The sequence below is a fragment of the Gracilinanus agilis genome, chromosome 3 (genome assembly GCF_016433145.1).
Source record: "Gracilinanus agilis isolate LMUSP501 chromosome 3, AgileGrace, whole genome shotgun sequence".
Classification (NCBI taxonomy): domain Eukaryota; kingdom Metazoa; phylum Chordata; class Mammalia; order Didelphimorphia; family Didelphidae; genus Gracilinanus; species Gracilinanus agilis.
In genome coordinates, this window is record NC_058132.1 from 24,045,028 (window position 1) to 24,067,275 (window position 22,248).

The following is a 22,248-nucleotide window of genomic DNA, read 5'->3' on the forward strand; positions in this document are numbered from 1 at the left end:
AAAATTGTCATCTTTTATTATATTGGCTTGACCCACCCATGAGCAATTAATATTTTTCCAATGTCTAATCTGACTTTATTTGTATGAAAAATATTTTGTAATTGTGTTCATAAAACCTTTATCTGTGTGACCCTGGGCAAACCACTTCACCTCTGTCAGCCTCAATTTCCTCATCTGTAAGATGGGGATATAATAATGGCACCTCTTTTCCAGGGTTGTTGTGACCATCAAATGGAATTCATATCTGCAGAGACCTGTAGAAAGTAAAAAAAAATGTAGGAGAGCGTAGACATCGGCAGATGGAGGAAGGGATAGTCCGTAGAGTTTGTGGGGAGTCTAGGAAGGTAGGTAGCAGGAGATGGTGGAGGGCGTTGGACTTCAGAAGAGACAGCAAAAACTCGGGGGGCAGTAAGATGGTGAGCAGAAGAGTGTGATAGGACTGACTTGAGGTTTTAGAATTGGGGTTAGACCTGGGAAGACAACTTAGGGATCACCATGTTTAACCTCTTCTTTTTCTAGGATAGGAAACTGAGGCTCAAAAGGGGTTGGAGTTGACTTGCCACCGTTGGTCAGTAAAGGCAGAGCCAGGATTCCAGCTGGAGTCTGCGTTCTCTAAAGGTGTCTCCCTTTTTCACAATAGCGAGGTGCTTGGCCAGAGCTGTGTGGGACTCTAGGACCCAGAGAATGTCGGGCTAGGAGAATCCTAGAACCTTCTCTCCTGGATCATCGTCAGAGAGGAAGGGGGAGTGGAGTGGGTGATCGCCACTCTAGATTCAGGCGATATAGTCGCAGGGGGCATAGAATCGAATCACAAGCTTTGAAACCAACTGCAAAAGATGCCTTTAGTAACTTTGCCTTTCTCTGACCGAATTAGAAGAAGCAGTGTGATTGGCTGAACAAACAAATTAGCCACACCCCTGGGGACTTTAAATTCAGAGAGAGAGGGCGAGGGAGAGACAGACAGATAGACAGACAGACTGACTCTTGCAGGGATAGAGGAATGGATGGAGGTAATTTTTCTCTCTTTTATCCCCCCTTCCAACTAAATATATCTAGAGGCTACTGGCCCAGAGGGCATCCCATCCAGGAGTTCAGGAAATCATTGAGTCAAGAGAACTTTAGGCACAATGAAAGGAGGGAGCAGAAGATATACACTTCAGATGGAGAATGATACATACTAATAGCCATCTGAGGAAGCGTGCAGTCTCCAGAGGCCTGACCTTTTGCAATTAGAATTAGGCTACGAAGAGAAGACCCTGGAATCCCAGCAGATCTCAGTGCTGAAGGAAAGGATCTCCAAGCCCTTCCATACCCAGAGATGTGAGTTGCCTTTGCCTCACTAACCATTGAATGCTCTGAATCTGAGCCCACTTCCCCCCATGGATGCTGGGTGTGCCTTTATGGGCGAATGTGTCCCAGGTTTGTGGTGGGAGATGTTTTGTAGCAATTATTCTTTTCTTTTTCTTTTTCTTTTTTTTTTTTTAAACACTCACCTTCCATCTTGGAGTCAATACTGTGTATTGGCTCCAAGGCAGAAGAGTGGTAAGGGCTGGGAAATGGGGGTCAAGTGACTTGCCCAGGGTCACACAGCTGGGAAGTATCTGAGGCCAGACTTGAACCCAGGACCTCCCATCTCTAGGCCTGGCTCTCCATTCACTGAGCTACCCAGCTGTCCCTGTAGCAACCATTCTTAACCGTATCACCTTAGTAAAGGCCTTTGCTAAGAACTCATTATGCCTACTGCTGATGGCTAATGAGAAACTCGATGGTGAGCACAGAACCTAGGGAGATCCCTAGAACTCACCTTAGCAGCTGGGACCTGGCCTGTGAATACAAGTTGTAAATACAAGAGGCACAGGGGTGGGGCTCATTCATGTTCTACACAATCACAAACTATCTGGGCATCTTAGATCCTTGGGCATTATGTCTTGGCTAACCCTCTCATTTGAGAGCATGAAATAAGTCCAGAGAAAGGAAGAAGCCTGCCTTAAGTCACAAGAGCAAGTCAGGAGTAGAAGTGGACCTTGATTCCCAGGTTGATTTCAGTGCTAGGATTCTTGACTATGTCTATTTTCCCCCAGCCCACATTTGGATCAGCTGTCTTCCAGGAAGAAACCTTTCTATACAAGCTAGGAATGCCACTTGTCTCTGTATTCTGGGAACACTGGGAGCCTCCCTTTGAATTTGGGGGTAGAAAGAGCCTTGAACTGGGATGGAAAAAGTCTTCCCTGCCTCTGAGCCAAGAAAACCCAGAATTCCAGAGCCAGCTGTGCTAGGCTGTTAGCCTGTCAATCAATAAGCATTTACTGATTGTTTGGGCTCCCTCCAAAAGGGCAAAAACTCAGGTACTGTGCTCAAGCAGCTCCCATTCCAATAGGTGAGATGATATCCAAAACAATTTGGACATCCATATGGATTAATCCAAAAGAAAGACATTGGGGTGGGGAGCAGAGGGCAGAAAGGCTTTCCTGAAGACAATGGGATTGGACTTGACTTGAAGGAAGTCAGGGAAATGGAAAGGCAGAGGTGAGGGGCAGAGGGGACAGACAGTGAATAGGCATGGAGTTTGGGCGATGACATCTCTTCTGCACGAAGTAGCACGGAAGGTTGGTGCCACTGGATTGTGGAATACAAGGAGAAGAGTAAAGAATAAGATGACTAGCAAGGGAAGGGGGGGCAGCTTGTAGGATGAAGGGCTTTTGTATTTGATGCTGGAGGTGATAGGGAAGCCTGGATTTTATGGAGGAGGGGAAGGGTGACAGGGTCAGACTTGTATTTTTTGGAAACTTTTGCAGCTCTGTGTGGAGGATCAGTTGGAGCAGAGGAACCCAAGAGACCTTGTCTTTTAGTATGGAATGAAGGGACCCTTGAGATGTGGGGATAACCTCGGGCTACTATAATGGTCAAGATATGAGGGAATGAAGAAGGCCTGCACCAGGATGATGGCAGGTTGGAGGAGAGAAGGCAGGGATATATGAGAAATGTGAAGGTAGATGTGAAAAGATGAGAAAGGGATTGGGGTCGGCGGAGAGGTTTGTTTTCACCCTTCCTTTTCAGAAAGGACCAGAAAGTGACATCGAGGGGTGATGACTCAGCTTGCTCATGAGTTGGAGTTAAGTGTGGCAGAGTTGTACAAAGTCATCAGCCCCGCTCACTCTTCTGGAGTCATGGAAGTCTAGTGGCAAGACAAAAGTCAGGACAATTGGTGATGTCTTGGGATGCAGTGGATGAGCCTGGTGTCTTCAATGTCTGGCCAGGCTCTAGGCACTCCACAGTGTTCGATTCGGCCACTTTCACGGCTATTGGAACAAACTGAGGGGAAGTCTTCACACTCGAGGGGTAACCTTCTCCCCGACTCACAGATGGGTTTGAGGCCTGTCAGTGACCCTCAACCTAGTTTTAGTCCATCTGCCAAGATGGGGTATGGCTGCTGCCCATGCTATAGCTACTTGGTGCCACAGGTAAGAGTTGGGTAACGTGTGGATGAGATGGATGGGCAGCCCTGAAAAAGACCAGAAGTACTGGTCATCCCTGAACATTCCATACACCTTGGAAGAGAGAGTTTGAGTAAGGTGTAGACGTCATGACATTGAGGTTCTGAGCATAATGATGGGAAGGGTAATTGGGAAGAGAGGAGTCCTGTTTGGGGACATGTGGAGTTCCATATGTTTTACTCCAGTTTGAGATAAAGCTGGAGATGCCCAGCTGCTGTAGCTCAGGGGAAGAGGTCCTCCTTTCCATAAGGTAGATCCCAACTTGCTTCTAGTAAATCCTTGCTTATGCATATCAAATTCCTGCTGATATATAGAACTGGGAATCATCAACAGAGAGATGATGTGTAACCTTGTATATATCTTTCCTCCTTTGTTTCCCTCAGTTTCCCCCTCTGTAAAATGGAAAAGGCTATATGGGATTAATCAGTAAAACAATAAATCCATCAACAACCATTTATCAAGTGCTGACCATGGTACCAGGCACCATGGAAGGCACTTGGAATCCATCAATAGAAATGAACAGCTTCTGCCCTCAAAGTGCTTATTGTCATCTGCAGAAACAACCTGGACCAAAGAAGTCTAGAGGTAGAAGGGACCTCAGAGGTCAAATCACCCAATCATAATCTCATTTTATAGATGAGGAAATTTAAGGCCCAACAAGGGCAATTATTTGGACTATGCAAGATTAAATAGGTAGTAGCAGTAATACTGTCACTGGGATATGCACCCAGGTTCTCTAGGATTCTCCAGAACCAGTGTTTACCCAAAAATAAATACAGGCATCTCTTCCACATTTCAGGGGTTAAGTCCTTTTGCATCAGAGAAGAAGTCTGATTTTTTTTCTTTTTCTTTTATGGGATGTTTACAGTATCTTATTGTAAATTTGGGTTAAGTATTTGGCTATATGTAGGTCAATGTGAAGCTATCACTACATTTCTAGCCTTTATGTGTCCTTTTTCATTCATTTTACAAACTTTAACTTTTTACTTATTTTAACTTTAAAAAAGAAATTGTGTATATTTATGGCATGAAAAGATAAAATATGCTGATATTATATAATATTATACATATATCTTAAGCATTTCTGATTTTCTAAATTTTTTCTATGTTGCTGCAAAATTCCCATTTAATTTCTCATGTCAATCCTCAATATATCGAAACTGGGACGGGGAAAATCCTGATGTGGAAGGGATACTTGTATATGTCTTTCCTTCAAATTTGTGACTGCATCCTGCCTTGGAGAACAGTGGCCATGCCTTCCACCCATGAAGATGAACACATGTTCTGAAATCATCATCTTAGGATCTTCTTAGGTACTGAGGTGATTTGCCCTGGTCAGTCAATAAACATTTATTAGGGGGCAGCTGGGTAGCTCAGTGGATTGAGAGCCAGTCCTAGAGTCGGAAGGTCCTGCCTTCAAATATGACCTCAGACATTTCCTAGCTGTGTGACCCTGGGCAAGTCACTTAACCCCTGCACTGCCTAGCCCTTGTCCTTCTTAGAGTTGTTACTAAGACAGAAAGAAAGGGTTTTAGGGAAAAAATAAACAGAGAGCAAGGAACTGAGAGGATGCCCCCTAGGTTGTGAGTCTGGGGGACTTGTCCATATAGGGAAGTTTGGAGGAGGGTCTTGACTTTGTTTCTATATACAATTTCTGGTGGCCTGGGACACGGGCCTCCCTTGGGAGGTAGCACTGGAACTGATCCAAGGCGTGAAGGGGAGGAAGGAGCACATTTCCAGAGATGGGAGATGGATCACAGCACGTAGGAGTACAGCCAGGTTCTCCTGGAATGCAGTGTTAGAAAAAGAGTCCTGTAGGAAGAAGGCTGTAAACTTGGAGCGCCAGATTAGGAAATCTAATTGAATCTGTTCTAGGTGATGTTGGAGCTGATAGGGAGCCACCGCGGTTCTTGAGGCCGAGAGGGGCAGGGCTGTGTTTCGGAAGTATCACTTCGGGAGTTTGCTCGGGTGTGTAAGGAGGATCCTCGGGCCTGTGACAGTAGTTGGGACGGAGGGGCTCAATGCCTTCCAGTTTTAAGGCTCCTCCGTCCCGGCTTGGTCTGGAAGGGAACCCTTTGTACCGAGCTCTCAGCCTCCAGTCCCGGCATCGCAGCGATTCGGGTAGCAACCCTGGGACCGTCGGACTAGCTCCCGTAGACCTGCCCCGCTCCTGGTCTAACTGGCACCAGAGTGACCAATCAACGGCAGAGACGGGCATACAGTCTGCACAGTCGGAGGACCTCGGACGGCTCGGTTCTCCAGATTGGCAGTCCTTTTGGCAAATGAGAAGAGAGCACGGTAGGCCGCAGGAGTGGGGGCGGGGAGGGAAAAGCTTGAGCAAACCGCGTCTGCGCAGTGAGAGAATCCAGTTGCCAAGCTGGGTGGATGGAGGTTTCTTGGGACGGGCAGAAAAGCTCACCAATAGAACTCCCGCAAGTCAAAGCGCTGGGACCAATGGAAAGAGAGCAATAGGGGAAGCGAGACTGACGGAAAAGCCTACCGGAACTCCCCCTTTTCTCTGGGTTCACCCAAGAGGCCTGCCTAGAGGCCGGACTTAGTTAGACGGGCTTTCAAGTTAGCCAATAGAAATCTGGTATGACGCACGTTCCTTGCCAATAAAAACCAAGTTCGGCGGGGGGTAGGCTTTCTCTGTATAGGCGGCCGCGGCGACCAATGACCCTCTGGAAGTTGGCGCCCTTTGGCCAATGAGAAGCTGGTGCAGGTTGCTGAGGGGCGGGGCTCGGAGGGCGGCAGTTGAACGGCGGACGGAGAGGCGGGTGACGCTGAGGGTCCGAGTGTTGGGGGCTGAGGGGCGCTGGGTGGGAGCGGGCCGCGGGGGTTCCGAGGGGCTGAAGTGGTGCAGTTCGGGTTGGTTTCCTCGGGCTCGGGAGGGAGGACGATCCAAGAGGAGGGCGTGATGGGGTAGCCAGCCGCCCGTATAGCAGGACCCGGCTTCTCTATAGCAGGTCCTTGCTTTTGTGAATTCTATCTTCTGGATGCTGTCTCGCCGCATCCATATAGCAGGTCCCAGCTAATGTTTCAGCAGGGCTCCCTAGTAGGCCCTAACTCACTAATAACAGGCCCCAGCTTACTTGTAGTAGATCCCTGTTTATGAATTGTTAATATTACCATTCTTACTTCCTCTTGTAAGTCCTCTCTCCTTATGTGTATGTGTCATAGCCCTGCTTCTGCGTAGCAGGCCCTCCTTTCTGTATAGTAGACCCTAACTCACTTATAGTAGGTCTCTGCTTATGTATACTAAATTCCAGCTTCTGTATAGCAGCTGATCCTCCTGTAGAGTAGGACCATTAGCTTACTAGAAGCAGCTAGATGACTCTGTAGATAAAAAGCTGGACCTGGAATCAAGACCCAAGTTCAAATCCAACCTCAATTTATTGGCTGTGTGACCCCAGACAAGTCACTTAACTTCTGCCTGCCTCAGTATCCTCCCCTGTATAATGAGATAATGATAGCATTTACCTCCTGGGTTTTTCTGAGGATAAGAATTAATATTTGTTAAAGCCCTTTGCAGATCTTAAAGAGATATAGTTGATAGCTATTTTTTATTATCATTATGGTTCAAAGTGGAGGTCTCTTAGTTCTGCCTCCCTTGCCCCAGCCATGTGTCTCTTCATTCCTTCCTCTGTTTCTGCCTCTTGCTTTTTGCTCTCTGCCTCTGTATATTTCCTGTGATCACTCCTCCTTGGATTAGATGGGCTAGAATATTGGGATTTCAGAATATTGGAACATCTGAAATTACATGGAATTCTGGGAAGAAAGGAGACAAATAACAGCTAAAAAGGAGAGGGAGATAACAAAGGAAGCAACAAAGAATAGACAAAGACAGATGCCTATATGGCCAGAATATAGAATAAAAAGATAGAAGGACAAAAACTGAAGGAAAGAGGCTCACTGTGCACAAAGGAGAGGAATAAGAGTCTTAAATCTTCCCTCTCTTTGGAAGGCAGAGGAAATTAGAGAAAGAAGGATAAGAGCTGGAAAAGCCTGGAAAGTCTCGTCCAATTCCCTGATTTTTGCAATGGGGAACCAGGCCCAGCAAGAGAACATGCCAGCGTTCCATGGTCTTCATTCTCTACCAACTCTGACCTTCTGTTCCATGTTCTCAGTATGTCTTTAGTCTTGACATTCTGCATTCTCTTCTCTGCTTTGGCTAGTAATAATGATGATTGCAATAGTTGGTATGAATGGCACTTCAAGGTTTGCAGAGAACTTTACAAATATTATTTCATTTGATCCTCAGGACAGGTACTATGATTATCCCTATTTTTCAGAAGCATAGGTTAAGTGATTGGCCCAGGTCATATAGCCGGTAAGTGTCTGAGGTTGGATTTGAACTCTAGTCTTCTGACCCCATGCCTGGTTCTCTGGGTGCTCTGAGTGCTCTGGTATTCCCTGTCTGCCTTTGTGTAGCACTTTGCTCTCAGTCCCTTCTAGCCTCTACATCTTCTAAGAATCTTTCCCTCTCTGACATTCTCTGTTCTAAGACCCCTCCCCCTGACATTCACTGTTCTAAGGCTCCTGCCCCTCCCACATTCCCTGTTCTAAGACCCCTCCCAACCCTCCCATTCCCTGTTCTAAGGCCCCTCCCAGTCCCCCATTCCCTGTTCTAAGACCCCTCCCAGCCCCCATTCCCTGTTCTAAGGCCCCTTCCAGCCCCCCATTCCCTGTTCTAAGGCTCCTCCCAGCCTCCCATTTCCTGTTCTAAGGCCTCTCTGCCCTCCCTTTTTTTTTTTTTTTTTTTTGCTCCCTGCCATTCTGAGCCCCAGGGGCAGCAGGAAGCTCTGACATCCCGTGCCTGAGAGCTCAGTCTCTCATACTCTTCCTTGATGCCCAGCCTCCTTTGCTCCTTTGCTAGGTCAGATCAGCATGGATCAGCCAGCGGGGCTGCAGGTGGACTACACCTTCCGGGGAGTGGAGCATGTGGTCCGTTTGGCTGTCACTGGGGAGGTTCTGGAGCTCGAGGTAGAGGACAGACTGACCACTGACCAGTGGCGTGGGGAGTTTGATTCTGCTTGTGAGTGTCTGGCTAGGGGGGTGGGGTGGGGTGGCCCAGCCCTATGGCTGATCCCAGCAGGGAGTGTGGCTGGCCTGAAAGGAGCCCTGGGTTTAAGAATCTGGCTTCTTTGCTGGTGTCTTTTCCACACTCACTTTATGGCCTGGAACAAGTTCCTTTCCTTCCTGTAGCTCAGTGACCCCCAGACCCCTTCTTACTCTGGTGTTTGTTTTCAGAATCTCTGTGAACTCTGCTCTTCTGGGTTCTGAAGCCCTTCCCAGTTCTGTACTGTTGGGGATGGCCTTCCCCATTTTGGTTATGTTTTGGGGCCCCTCCCAGCTCTGAGTTGGGCTCCTCGACTTCTCCCCCATAGACTGGGGACTTCCCTCCTCTTTCTAGTCATTGAAGACCTGACCCACAAGACTGGCAACTTCAAACAGTTCAGCATCTTCTGCAGCATGCTGGAGTCGGCCCTCATGCAGGTGAGGGCTGGGGCGCCATCACCCGACCCCCTTGGGCATTGCTGACCAAGAGACCCAGCCCTGTGTGGTTGGGAATCTTGTGTCCAGCACCAACCTCCCCCTGCCCCATGTGGCCATGTGTCCTCCCAAGGTGGGCCAGAGGGCAGCAGGGAGGGCTCCCTGGCTGGTGAAGGGTTGGGGGTGTTTGTGACCTGTCCTGTGGGCTCTCCCCTCCCTCGCAGAGCAGCGAGTCAGTCACTCTGGACCTACTGACCTACACAGACCTCGAGGCCCTTCGGCACCGCAAGGTGGGGCCCCGGCCTGGGCCTTCAGCCCCACGCTCAGCTCAGCTCAACTCCAAGCGTTACCTCATCCTGATCTACTCAGTTGAGTTTGACAGGTGGGGGCCCCTCTTCCCTCCAACCCCCTCCCAACAAGAGCTCCTCTGCAGCTTGGTCAAGGTGTTTGTAGTGCTGGGGTACCCCGGGTTCTTGGAGTCTAGGTCGAGGCAGTCTCTGGTTCTAAGGAAGTCTCTGGCTCTTTGCTCAGTGTCTGTCACTCTGAGGTTTTCTGAGTTGAATGGTTGGGCCCAAAAAGACTTGGGTTCAAATTCTACTTCAGTTACTTACCAAACTGCATGCAAAATAGGGTCAAGTGACTTGCCCAGGGTTACACAGGGCACAGGATCACACTCTGTCTGAGGCCAGATTTGAACTCAGGAAGGTAAGTTCTTCCTGTCTCCAGGGTCTGTCCCTCTACCTACTGTACCACTTGGCCTCAGATAAATACCAGAATGTCCAGAGTTATGTTGTATGTGAGATGATGTGTGTATAGATATCTATAGCGAGGGAGAGAAACAGAGATGGAGAGACAGAGGGAGAGATTACGCCACGTGGCACACCTCAGTGGCTGTAGACACATCAGCTATTGACACTGTGATTCCTAGGGGGCTGTGGTTCTGGGGGGCAGAGTGTGGCCACGAGGCCTCAAGGCCCCCCTGAATCTCAGCTGTCCTCTCTGTCCTTCAGAATCCACTACCCACTGCCCCTGCCATACCAGGGCAAGCCGGACCCCGTGGTTCTTCAGGGCATCATTCGGTCCCTGAAAGAGGAGCTGGCGGAGCTGCGGTCCCGGGGCGGCCGGGACGCTGAAATCCGCCATCTTCGGGAGCAGTGAGTTGGTTTGCTCTCTGGGGACAGAGGCCTGGCTGGAGGGAGTCTGGGTGGCCCCTGGGGTGGGGGCATGAAGGAGCCTCCCAGGTATCTAGGGAGACGAGATCGCCCTTTCCTGTCTCTCAGGGCACCAAGACCTGGCCCGTGCTGGGGATTAACCAGGAGGCTTTCCCCCAGAAGGGGTCAAATGGGGGGATGGTCCTCAGCCCTGGCTTTCTCCCCTCAGGCTCACCCGGGCGGTAAGTGAGAAGAGAGAGCTGGAGGTCGCCCTGGACCGGGCCCGAGAAGAAGCAGGGGGCCGGGCCACGGCTCACCAGGAAGTGGCTGTGCTCAAAACCATGGTGGCCAACCTGGAAGAAGAACTGAGACGGGAGCGGGGCCAGCATCACCGGACGGCCGGGCGGCGGGGCCAGGAGTGCCGGCGCCTGACCCAAGAGGTGGGAGGGGGATGGAAGCAAAGGATGGAGGATGGGGGGATGGAGAGGAGGGGGCTGAATGCAGAGGATGGAGGGCCCTAACTGAGCTGGAGGCTGGAGTTAAAGGAAGAGGGTCAGGCAGTCTTTGGAGCCTCACATTCCTCATCTCCCTCCTGCCCCCAAGTTGGAAGAGGTGAAGTCGTCAGAGCGGAGCCTCCGGGCCAGGCTGAAGTGCCTGTCCAGCGAGCTGGCCCTGTACAAGCGAGGGTATGTGGGGCATCTGGGGGAAAGGCTTGGTGGAGGAAGGGGGGGCTCTAGGAGGGAGATCTAGCGGCTCGTCTCCACAGGAGGAGGACCCCGTCTTCAGGACAGGTGTCCCAGCCCCGTAAGGAGCAGCGACGGGCCATATCTCAGGAGAGGAGCCTGTCCTGGGGCCGAGTGCCCCCCCGATCCTCATCCCAGGAGAGCAGCCGGGGTCGCAGGCCCTCCCGGCCCTCCCCATCCCCGCCAGGTCTGTGCCCCATGTCCTGCCTCTGCCTCTTCTGCCCTCTCCCTGCTCTTGGTGTTCCCAGCCCCATGTAGGGGTCCTTTGGATGGGGTGGGAAGCTTGGTTGGAAGAGGGCCACGGCGGGGCCTTCACTGTCTTTGCCGTTGGTCCCCAGGCATTCGGGCGCCCCGCTTCGACCCCACTGCCTTTGTAAAGGCCAAAGAGCGAAAGCAGAGGGAGCTCAAGTTGAAAAAGTGAGTGGCCTTCTCCCTTCCCCTCCCTGAATGGACCAGACAGGTGGGCACCAGGAGACGGGGTTCAGGGGCAGCTGGGGAGCTCAGTGGATAGAGCCAGGCCCGGAGAAGGTGGCTGGGTTCAAATATGGCCTCAGACACTTCCTTGCTGTGTGATCCTGGGCAAATCACTTAATCCTCTGTCGAGGGTTGGATGGGCGCCTCCTCTAGAAGCCCCTCCTGATGCCTCTCTCTTACTCAGCCGGGCCGAGGAGCCTCCTTCATTTTTGTCTCACATAGGGTGGACGCTTAATGAATACTTGTAGGACTAGAGTGACGTTTTTCCCCTCTTCCTCAGCCAGCAAAGGAACCGGCTGGGGACTGGGGAAGGCTCGGGGAGCTGGGGCCGCAGCCGGGCCCGTGGTGTGTGCCAGATGTCTCGAGAGGAGAGAGCCCCCAGGAGCCGGACACGAAGCTCCTCAGGTAATTGTGTCCCCTGGGAGAAAGGGGCCGTGTCCAATTAGACCCTGGGCTCAGGACACTTGGTGCCGGTCAGGAGGGACTGATGGAGGGGCCTGGGGCTAGGGAAGGGAGGCCGGGACATCTGGGTCCTCCAGGAGTTGTCCAGGCTAGGGCTGGGCCTTCAGTGAGGGACTTTCCTTCCCGTCCCCCCAGTGGAGAGCTTTCGGAGCCGTCACTCATCGCTCAGTTCAGCCAGTGAATTTGAGGATTTTTCCAACCCAATTTCTCGAGGGTAAGTTGTAGGGGTGGGAGGGAGTTCCCCCAGCAGAAATTTCCTGGAAGCCTTAAAACCCAGGGAGGCTTTGGGCATTGGTGGGGGGGGGGGGACTCTTCAGGCCACCCCGTCACTGCTTCTGTTGCTTTTCTTCAGGCTTCGGAGGCAGCCCCGAGGTCGGAAGCCCTTGAGTCCCTCCTCCTGGAATGGCTCTGCAGAGGTGAGGAGTCGGGACATATGGGGGTGTGGGGGCACTTTGGAACCTCCAGCCCTCACGATTTACCCCTGTTGGGCCCCGGGGCCTGGTGCAGCCAGTAGGCCTAGATGGGCCTGGCAGGTGTGGGGAAGAATGGGGGAGTAGGGCTGAGAGTCCTCAGGGGCCAGTGCTAGGGTGGGAGGCTTTGAGATCATGAGGCTTTAGAAAGAGCACCTGGGTGTCAAGTTTGTGGTGAGGGGCAGGATTGGGAGCCCCCTTGGGCAGTTTGACGTCATGTGGAAAAACTGGGGGAATGGCTGGGGGGTTTTGAGAGCTCTGAGTGCAAGATGGAGCATCTGCAGAATGTTGGGTATCCTGGGTGTTTGGAGACCTTCCCTGACTGGCTCCCCTGCCCCTGTAGGTGCCCACGCTGGACAGTGGCCACAGAAGACGCCAGGCTAGCAGCACCCCTACCCCAAGGGGCCAGGCCTTTGGCAAAGGTGAACTATTGGGAGAACTGCTCCTACCTACATCCTAGGGGTGACCAGGACCCGCTCTCTTTTCTTCTTTTCTCTCTCACCCTTTCTCTTCTCTCTTTTTCTCCTCTCTCTCAGTCTCTCTCTGTCTCTCTCTCCCTCTCCCTCTCTCTCCCTCCCCCATGCCTCTCTCTGTCTCTCTTTCTCCCACAAACCCCTTTGGGGAAGAACTGGCCATCCCCTCACTCTTGCCCAAAGCCAGCTGCTTTCAGTCCTCTCTCCCCGAACCCCATTCACCCCTCTCCTTTCCCTCCTTGCAGAAAACACGTTTGAGGAGCCATCAGCTGACCTGTCAGAGATCGATGCCCGCCTGCAGGCCCTACAAGAGTACATGAACAGGCTGGATACTAGGACGTGACCCCCCTCCAGGAGGGCCTGGGTTCCCTTCTGCCCCTTAGCCCCCCAGCTGGAGGCCAGAACTCCTGAGCCTGGGAGCGTGAGGCTGCGGAGGCCTCTGTGTGTGTCTGTCTGTCTGTCTGTGTTGAAGGGTGGAGGGTGGGCAACAGAGGATGTAAATAAAAGTTCCCTCGTTTTCCCTCCATCTCCCCTGCTCTGTGTCCAGACTGTGGGCTAGGGGCCAGCAGGGCCCAAGGGGAGAGGCTGCTGGGCCCTGCAGCCCAGACCCTCGATGCTTGCCTCTGACCAGGGCTGAGCTTCCCAAGTCCACAAGCTGTTTCCTTCCCTGTAGAATGGGGCGGCTGCTCCTGCCCTCCCTCCCTCCCTCCCTCCCTCCTCCGCTGTCAGAGGCTCCCGGACAGCTCTGCCAAGCGGGCACTTACTGTCCTTATCAGAGGCCCCTCGCCTCAGCTGGGAGGAGGCCCAGCGAGACCCAGCGGAGTTGGATGGCCCAGTGGTTTTGGACTAGGACCCTCGAGCTGCACCCAGGGATCGGTATTGGCCACAGACACCGAGGCTGCAGGGACCTGGGAAACTTTATTGAGGGATGCTGGAGAAAGGCATGGCTGGGTGAGGCCGACTGGAGGCCGTGGGTGCTGGAGGCAGACAGGAGGCAGGGCTGAGCTCTCACTCGCGGTAGTGGGCCCAGGTTCGCACTTTGGCGTAGAGCCTGTCCCCAGGTGAGGCCGTGTTCTGGACATCCCGATGGCCCTTGACCATATACTGAGGCGAGATTGCCTGGTGCTGCAAGCCACAGCTAATGAGGCTCTGCGCTGCCCGTAAGGCTCGGGGAGAAGGAGCTCGGTCTGTGGAGAGGGAGGCAGTCTTGGTTGGGTTCCCAGCCTCCTGGCCTCAGCCTCCCTCCCGTCTGGCTTCTCCAGATTTTGGCTTTCCTCATCTTGTCCCCTTCTCTTGGCCTGAGCACATCTCGGGGACCCAGGTGTGCCGGTTCTGACCCTCAGCCCTAGGGCATCCCAGGGCTTTGGGTGTCCAGGGACCCAAGCATCCTTGTCCCTAGCTTTGCTTCGCAGTCCTGATGACTCGGGCATCTCAGTCCCCAGTCCCACCTCCCCGGGGATCCAGGAGTCCTGGGCTTCCCTCACCCCTGTGGTCACTCACTCATGAAGTTTCCCATGAAGCTGATCCCCAGCGAGATGGGGTTCCAGGTTGGGCCTGTGTGGGCTCCCAGGGTGGACCACCCTCGCCCCTCATAGATCAGCCCATCTTCTCCAATCAGAAAGCTGGAGGCACAGAGGACAGAGGAAGGCTTTTTGGCCCTTTCTCCCCCACCCCGCCGTGCTCCCTGACTCCAGCCTCAGGCTTCTGGCTTGCCTACCTGACCCCGCCGCAGCTCAACGAGCCAGCTAGGAATAAGATCTCTCTTAACCCTCAGATCAGGAATTCCCCCACCACTGTGCTGTGTCCCCCCATCACTTGTATTCTCACCTCAGACCATGCCCCACCCCAACTGGGATTTTACTCCTCTCAGATCAAGGATTCTCACTGCTGAGACCCCAGGGGCACCCCAAATTCTGTGCTGGGTCTCTCACCCTGGAATATGTCTCTTCAGATGAGGGGCTCCCCCACAGCTGGGCTGCTTCTCCCCTCAGATCAGGGTTTCCCCAATATTGCTGTCCCCTTTCCCTAGACCACAAAAGCCACCCCCCATAGCTGGGATGTTTTCCAAGATCAAAATTCAAAATAGGGGCCCCCTCAGTGGGGCTGCTCTCCCTCTCCTGTGTCCCCTCAGCCCAGGGCTTTCCTACTGCAGAGCGTCCCCCTCTCCCCCAGATGGGGGCTCCTCTGGCCCGCCACTGCCCCTGTTACGGCCTAGGGATGCTCACTTGTAGGCGATGTCACACCAGCCCAGGGTATTGATGTGGTACGACTGGATGTTTCTCATCTGCTGTTCGCAGCTCGAGGCTGAAGAGCAGGGCTGGCCGGCCGTGTGAGACACCACCACGTACTCCACGGGCAGTTTCAGGGGCTGCAGGCATCGAGAGGGCAGGGCCCCCCACTCAGACCTGGGCACGATGTCTGGGCAGCCAGGCAGCATGTTCTCGGGGTTTATGGGCTCCTGTCCCCAGACAGGGAGGGCAGCCAAGAGCAAGAGCAGCCAGTGGACCATGTTTGCCTTTGGGTCTCGGGACCAAGGGGAGGGAAGACTAAGGAGCCTGGAGAGCTGAGGACTAGAGACCTCGGGTGCTGCTGGGAGCCCTCTGGTGGGGGGGCAGGGGCTGGCTATTTATCACCCGGCTTTGGGGATGGGGGGTTGGTGAACAGGATACGGGCCACTACCTGCCCCTTCCCTTAGCCACGGAAGTCCTTGCAGCAAAATTCAGGGCCTTGCCCCACATAGGAGGGGACTTCAAGCCACAGGTTCCTGTTTCAGAGGAACCTGGTGGGGGGCAGAGGAGAGGGCTGGTCTTGGTGGTGGTCGTGGTTGTGGAGGGAGAGAATTTTTCTGGGTTACTCCCAAGGTTGCTGGATAACGTTGGGCTCAAGAAAAGGCTGAGGTCCTTCCCCTCCTGCACCTTCTCTTCTTCCAGGCATTGGGAAGTCTGGGGATAGAAAAGGATCTTGGCTCTGGCCATGCCTCTCACTACCTTCCTATGGGGGCTTGGGTAAGTTCCTTCCCCTCCCCGGGCTTCCCTTTCCTCACTCTACAATGAGAAGCAATGATTCTTTGCTCAGAGGAGCCACCTGACGAGTCTCCAAAGGTCTGTGGTTCCATCCATCCATCCAGCATTCCAGAAGGATGTTTGTATGTATTTATTTCAGTGTGAAAACACATCATTGAGTCAAATCAGCAAACATGTGCAAGTAACAACTGTGATGAGCTGGGATTACAAAGGTGAAAGGAGCGGGGCAGCTGGGTGGCTCAATAGATTGAGAGCTAAGCCTAGAGACCAGAGGTTCTGGGTTCAAATTTGACCCCACGCTTCCTAGCTGTGTGACCCTAGGCAAGCCACTTTACCCCCATTGCCTAGCCCTTGCTGCTCTTCTGCTTTGGAACTAATATACGTAAGAGTTAAAAAGAAAAAAGAGATGAAGGGAGGTAGGCAGAATGTGAAGACACAGGAAAGAATAGAGTCACGGAAATGAGTGCCAGAAGAAGGAGAGGAACAGTGGGAAGGGTGGGCATAATGAAAGGCATTCTGTGGGAGATGATGCCTGAGCTGTGCTTGGGCTCTTCGGCTAAGCTCCTACTGTGTGCTGGACACTGAAGATGCAGAGGCCGAAATGAGGGACCCCTCAGGGACCTTATATTCTAATGAACATAGAAAACCCAGACTCAACATATACAGAATGGTGGCTGCAATGAACTGGAAACTGAAGCGTTTTGTCCCTCAATTGGGGAATGGCTGAACAAAGTGCGGTACATGATGGTGATGGAATACTATTGTGTTATAAGGAATGATGAACAGAGAAAACCAGAAAGAGCTGCTTGAACTGATGCAGAGTGAAATAAGCAGAACCAGGAAAACCTGGTACACAGAAACAGCAATATTATAGGATGATCAACTGATAGACTCTCAGCAATACAAGGATCCAGGACAATTCTGAGGGACTTACAACAAAGACTGCTCTCTACCTCCAGAGAAAGGACTGCTGGAGTTTGAACGTAGATCAAAGCATGTGATTTTCCACACTCGTTTTATTTGGGGTGTTGGTTTTATATGAAAATTTGCCTAGCCCTTACTGCTCTTCTGCCTTGTAACCAACACACAGTATTGATTCTAAGGTGGAAGGGAAGGGTTAAAAAAAAAAAAAAAAGAATTGTCTGACCATGACCCAACCTTATTTGAACAAAAAACATCTCTGCAAGTGGTCTACCTTTGTATAAAGACATTAAATGTCTGGGGGACCCATTATTTCCAAGGTAGCCCATTCCATATTTGAACAGTTCTGTTGGTCTGGGTTTTCCCTTAAATTAAGCTTATATTCACCCTTTGCAATTTCCAGCCCTTGCTCCTAGGACTCTGTTTATTCATTTTTGGATTTGAACATTGCCTACATCTAAGCATTCCTCAACAGGGGGAATTTCTAGGAAGAAAATAATAACTAGCATGTAGATAGTGCTTTGAGACTTGCAAAGTGCTTTACCTATGAAATTACCTCATTTGAGGCAGCTAGGTGGCTCAGTGTGTTGAGAGCCAGGCCTAGAGACAAGAGGTCCTGGGTTCAAAAAATGGCCTTGGACACTTTCTAGCTGTGTGACTCTGGGCAAGTCACTCAACCCCATTGCCTAGTCCTTACTGCTCTTCTGCCTTGGAACCAATACACAGGTAAGGGTTTAAAAAATAAATCAATAAACTCAAAATATCCCAAATTAGACTCATTCTTTTTCTTCCTACAAACTCTCCACACCCCTAACTTTCTGTTTACTGTCAAGGGTACCATCATCTTCCCAGGCCCTCAACCTCACAGCCTAGGAGACATCCTGGACTCTTCTGGATCTCTCGCCCTTGCAGCATCCCTCAAATATGCCTCCTCTTCTTCTCTGTCACCATGCCAGTGCAGACCCTCATCACCTCGAGCCTGGATTATTGCACGAGCCTGCTGATGGGTCTACCTGCCTCAACTCCAATCTGCCTTCTACTCAGCTATCAAAGTGATTTTCCTAAAGCATAGATCTGATCATAGCTCACCCTTCCCCTCATTCAATACACTTTGGTGGCTCCCTATTACTTCCCAAGTCAAATATAGCATCATCCTTTTGACCTCCAAAGCCCTTGACAACCTGGGCCTGTTTGATGTTTCCAGGCTTCTACCCTACTACGCCCCACATACTCGGCAATCCGGGGATGTGAGCCTCCTCGCTGTTCTGCACAAATGACACTCCATTTCCCACCTGTGAGCACCTTTCTTGGTTCTCCCTCCACATCTCCTCCTCCGGGCTTCCCCGACTTCCTTCAGGTCTCAAATAAAATCCCACCTTCCACAAGAAACCTTTCCTGATCCTTCTCAATGCTAGAGTCTCTCCTGTATTGATTATTTCCAATTTATCCTGTTCATAGTTTGTTTATCCAGAATGGTTTGCATGTTGTCTCCCCCACTAGACTCTGAGCTACTCTGTCTTTTGCCTTTTTCTGTATCCCCAGCGCTTGGCATAGTGCCTGGCACATTGTTGGTGCTAAATAAATGCTTATTGATTCACTGACTCTCCAACTGGCATCTTCCAATTGCTCTTTGGGTCACCCAACCATTTTTGTCTTCCATCTTAGAATCAATACCATGTTTTGGTTCCAAGGCAGAAGAGAGGTGAGGGCTGGGGAATGGGGGTTAAATGACTTGCCCAGGGTCACCCAGCTAGGAAATGTCTGAGGCCAGATTTGAACCCAGGACCTCTTGACTTTGAGCCTGGCTTTCAATCCACTGAGCCCCCGGCTGCTGCTGCCACCCGCCATTTTGATCCTTTGGCAAAATGGGGCTGATCCATGATTCCTAGCCATAGGGCATCCCTGAGATGGTCTTAATAGTATTGGGTTGTGTTTCAGGGAACAGGCTAGAGTGCAGACACAACGGCCATTTAATTTCCCAAGAGGAATCCATCCCGCCTCCTCCTCCTGCTTCATTGTGGGTCCAGGGTGGTGTCCATTCAAGATGCCAGGCCAAATGGGCCAGGTCTAGGGAATTGGGGATCCTCCGGCCCTGTAATTAGGAGAGGCATGAGGTAGCCACCCTAAGACCATCTAGACCATCTTCCAAAGGGTGCGCCATCTCTAGGGATGATCAGGTTTGGCCTTGGCTCTCGACCATCCCCTACCGCAGGGCACACATCTTGGGGGAGCCTACGTGCTTGGTGCCTGCCCCACTTGAGACCAGTTACCAAATCAATAATTAAGCACCCAGCTCTGGGGATAGAAATACTGAGGACGAAGCATCTTCTACTCATGAGTCGAAATGACCAGAGAATCACTGAACAAAACTTTTAATTACTTTCATTTTAATTACTTTAATTTTTTTAAAAAAGCTCTTCTCTTCTGTCCTAGTATCAATTCTGAGACAGAAATGGCAAAGACTAGGCAAAAAAATTAAGTGATTAAAAATTAAGGGATTAAGTGACTTTCTCAGGGTCACACAGATAAGAAGTATCCAAGGTCAAATTTGAACCCAGGACCTCCTAATTCTAGGTGTGATGCTTTTTTTTTTTTTTTTTAAAATAAAACCTTTACCTTCCATCTTAGAATCTATACTGTGTACTGGTTCTAAGGCAGCAGAGTGGTAAAGGCTAGGCAATGGGGGTTAAGTGACTTGTCCAGGGTTACACAGCTGGGAAGTGTCTGAGGCCAGATTTGAACCCAGGATCTCCTGTCTCTAGGCCTGGCTCTCAATCCATTGCCCCCAAGGTGTGATGCTTTTATTGACTGTGCTACCTAACTGCCCCGTTAATTTAATTTTAATTATTTAAAAATTTTAATTTTGTTACACAAAATGTATATAATTCAAACTTGTGTAAAAGTAATATAAGCAATGAAGCAGTCAGGTGATGGGTTTTAAAAGTTGGTAGTATTCCCAGCTGTGTGACCCTGGGCAAGTCACTTGACCCCCATTGCCCACCCTTACCACTCTTCCACCTAGGAGCCAATGCATGGAAGTTAAGGGTTTAAAAAAATTGGTAGTATTTATATTTCTGAAGTTATTAAAGATTTGACTTGCACAAAGGCTTTTGGGACACAGAGTTGGTGGGGTCAGAGTGGAAGTGCTCAGTTTGAATGCTGGATCTGCTATTTCCTGGCTGTGTGATTTTGGGTAAACAGCTTCCACTCTCTGGGCCTTCGAATGCTCACCTAATAATGCAGCTTGTAAAAGGAGGCCATTGGCAGAGATCCCACTGCCTGGCATTTACCCCAAGGAAGTCAATGACAAAAAGGCCTCCTATTCTCCCAGATTTGGCGTGCCCAGCGGTCGTGGTGCAAGTCTAATCTTTAATAACGTCCGAAGTATCAATGCTACCCGAGTCTACGTAAACCAGATGAGGGGATGAACTCTTGGTCTATAGATCACAGTCTTGGCCATGTCTAGACCTAACTTTGCAACTTGCTTATCTGATAAAGACATCAGTTTGGCTCAGATAATGGCTGCCCAGCATTTGTTTCTCATTTTACATCAACTTCTTTTCCCTTCAATGACTTGAAGAGAGGTTGACACCAGCCACCTTCTCTCTAGAAGTTGGAAGAAGTCAAAGAGAATGAAATTCCCAGAGACCGAAAGGACCTGCTCGCTCCTTGCTCTGACTCTTGCCAGCTCTGCCCTAGCCCTCCTGAAGGCTGCGGGCATTGATCTCCACCAGAGAGGAGAGAGCTCTGTACCTATGGGTTTGGGGGCTCAGATTAAATAGGAACCAGAGCTACCATTTAAAGAGTTCCTTAAAGTCTGCAAAGTTCTTTACAAAATTAGATGGAGGAAATGTGGAAACAACAGATATTTATTTACAAAGATTTCTCTTAAATAATGAAGGGGTACGACTAGATGATCTCTAAGGCCCCAGTTCTAGATGCCAGAAACCCAAGACTGATCAGGAGCTGCATGTATCTAGGAATCTCATATGGCTTTAATGTAGGAGTAGAAAGATGATGCCATGTTGGAGGAGTTTTAATCGAGATTTACTCTATTTTGTAATGAACAAAGAACAGCTCTGCATGTGTCATTAATCAAGACCTATTTCCATATTATTGATATTTGCATTAGGGTGATTGTTTACAGTCTGCATCCCCAGTCATATCCCCATTGACCCATGTGATCAGGCAACTGTTTTCCTTCTGTTTTTCCGCTCCCACGGTTCTTTCTCTGGATGTGGATAGTGTTCTTTCTCATAAGTCCCTCAGAATTGTCTTGGATCATTGCATTGCATTGCTGGATCATTGCATTGCATTACTAAATACAAAGAAAGTCAAAAGCCAGTCCCTAAGGGCAGCAAGGTGACTCTGTTTGTCCCAGAGATGGGAGATCCTGAAGTCCAATCTGGCTTCAGACACTTCCTACCTGTGTTATCCAGGGCAAGTCACTTAACTCTATTTGCCTAGTCCTTACCCTTCTGACTTAGAGTTGTTACTAAGACAGAAAGTTTGGTGTTTTTTTTTCTTTAAGACTATTCTTGCTCTTAAGGAGTTCACTTTCTAATAACAGAATTATCATTCAGCCTTACCTGACTCTTGGTGACCTCATTTGGGGTTTTCTTTTTTCTTCTTCTGGATTATACATGTATTATCACGCAAAACATATTTCCAAAATATTCATTTTTATAAGTGGATAATCTTATAAAACCAAAACCCCTAGACATACACCCAAATAAGTAACAAATCATATTTTTTCATCTGCATTCCTATTGCAACAATTCTTTCTCTGGAGGTGGACAGCATTTTTATTCTTAAGTCCCTTAGAATTGTCCTGGATCATTTTATTGCCGTTAGTAGCAAAGTCCATCACATTTGATTATTCCACAATATTGCAATTACTGTGTACGATGTTTTCCTGGTTCTTCTTATTTCACTCTGCATCAGTTCATGGAGGTCTTTCCAGCTCTTTCTGAAATCATCCTGTTCATTGTTCCTTATATTACAATAGTATTCCATTGCCATCATATATCACAATTTGTTCAGCTATTCCCCAAGTAAGGGACATTGCTTTAGTTTCCAATTCTTTGCCACCACAAAAAGAATAGGTTTAGATTTTTTTTTTTTTACAAACAGATCCTTTCGCATTTTTTTTAATTTTAGAGAAGAGATAGAATGAACGAAAAAGCATTTATTCAGTTAAGCACTACGCTTACAAATTACAAAAATAGTAAGAGTTGGTGCCCTCAAGGAGCTAACATTCTTTTTTTTCTTCTTTGATTTTTAAAAGCTCATTTAATTAATTCATTAATTAAGGATATTTTTCCATGTTACATGATTCATATTCTTTTGCTCTCCTCTTCCCTCCTCCCTCCTGTAGCCGACACACAATTCCACTGGGTTTTACATGTGTCATTGATCAAGACCTATTTCCATATTATTGATATTTGCACTAGGGTGATCATTTAAAGCAGTGGTTCCCAAACTTTTTTGGCCTACTACCCTTTCCAGAAAAACTATTACTTAGCGCCCTTGGAAATTAATTTT

The 22,248-nt window shown here is 49.9% G+C and overlaps 2 protein-coding genes across 3 annotated transcripts; one reads left to right on the plus strand and one right to left on the minus strand.

Moving 5' to 3' along the window:
- Positions 1-8,126: 8,126 nt before the first annotated feature.
- CCDC61 (coiled-coil domain containing 61) lies at positions 8,127-13,286 on the plus strand. Of its 2 annotated transcripts, XM_044667317.1 has the most exons (13): positions 8,335-8,529; positions 8,908-8,990; positions 9,212-9,369; positions 9,998-10,141; positions 10,368-10,578; positions 10,742-10,824; positions 10,905-11,068; positions 11,220-11,298; positions 11,636-11,760; positions 11,953-12,031; positions 12,170-12,233; positions 12,631-12,709; positions 13,006-13,286. In XM_044667317.1, the coding sequence occupies exons 1-13, from the start codon at positions 8,382-8,384 to the stop codon at positions 13,101-13,103; spliced, it is 1,515 nt and encodes a 504-aa protein (XP_044523252.1). In that variant the 5' UTR covers positions 8,335-8,381; the 3' UTR covers positions 13,104-13,286. The 2 variants fall into 2 exon arrangements, with proteins under 2 accessions (XP_044523253.1, XP_044523252.1); XM_044667318.1 differs by lacking the exon at positions 13,006-13,286 and having other exon boundaries at positions 8,127-8,529; positions 11,640-11,760.
- Positions 13,287-13,659: 373 nt separating this feature from the next.
- Positions 13,660-15,325, minus strand: PGLYRP1 (peptidoglycan recognition protein 1). The gene is made up of 3 exons (XM_044671099.1): positions 14,986-15,325; positions 14,261-14,382; positions 13,660-13,947 (listed from the first exon to the last, which is right to left on the minus strand). Exons 1-3 carry the CDS (start codon positions 15,267-15,269, stop codon positions 13,769-13,771), a joined length of 585 nt encoding a protein of 194 aa, XP_044527034.1. The 5' UTR covers positions 15,270-15,325; the 3' UTR covers positions 13,660-13,768.
- Between the last annotated feature and the right edge of the window lie 6,923 nt (positions 15,326-22,248).

Coding starts and splice junctions, on each gene's coding strand:
- CCDC61 (XM_044667317.1), top strand. CDS start 8,382: ATGGATCAGCCAGCGGGGCTGCAGGTGGACTACACCTTCCGGGGAGTG. Junction 11,299..11,635: donor AGGGAGCTCAAGTTGAAAAA/GTGAGTGGCCTT, acceptor CCTCTTCCTCAG/CCAGCAAAGGAACCGGCTGG. Junction 12,032..12,169: donor TCCAACCCAATTTCTCGAGG/GTAAGTTGTAGG, acceptor GCTTTTCTTCAG/GCTTCGGAGGCAGCCCCGAG.
- PGLYRP1 (XM_044671099.1), bottom strand. CDS start 15,269: ATGGTCCACTGGCTGCTCTTGCTCTTGGCTGCCCTCCCTGTCTGGGGA. Junction 14,383..14,985: donor TGGTGTGACATCGCCTACAA/GTGAGCATCCCT, acceptor CTGTGCCTCCAG/CTTTCTGATTGGAGAAGATG. Junction 13,948..14,260: donor CTTCATGGGAAACTTCATGA/GTGAGTGACCAC, acceptor CCCTCTCCACAG/ACCGAGCTCCTTCTCCCCGA.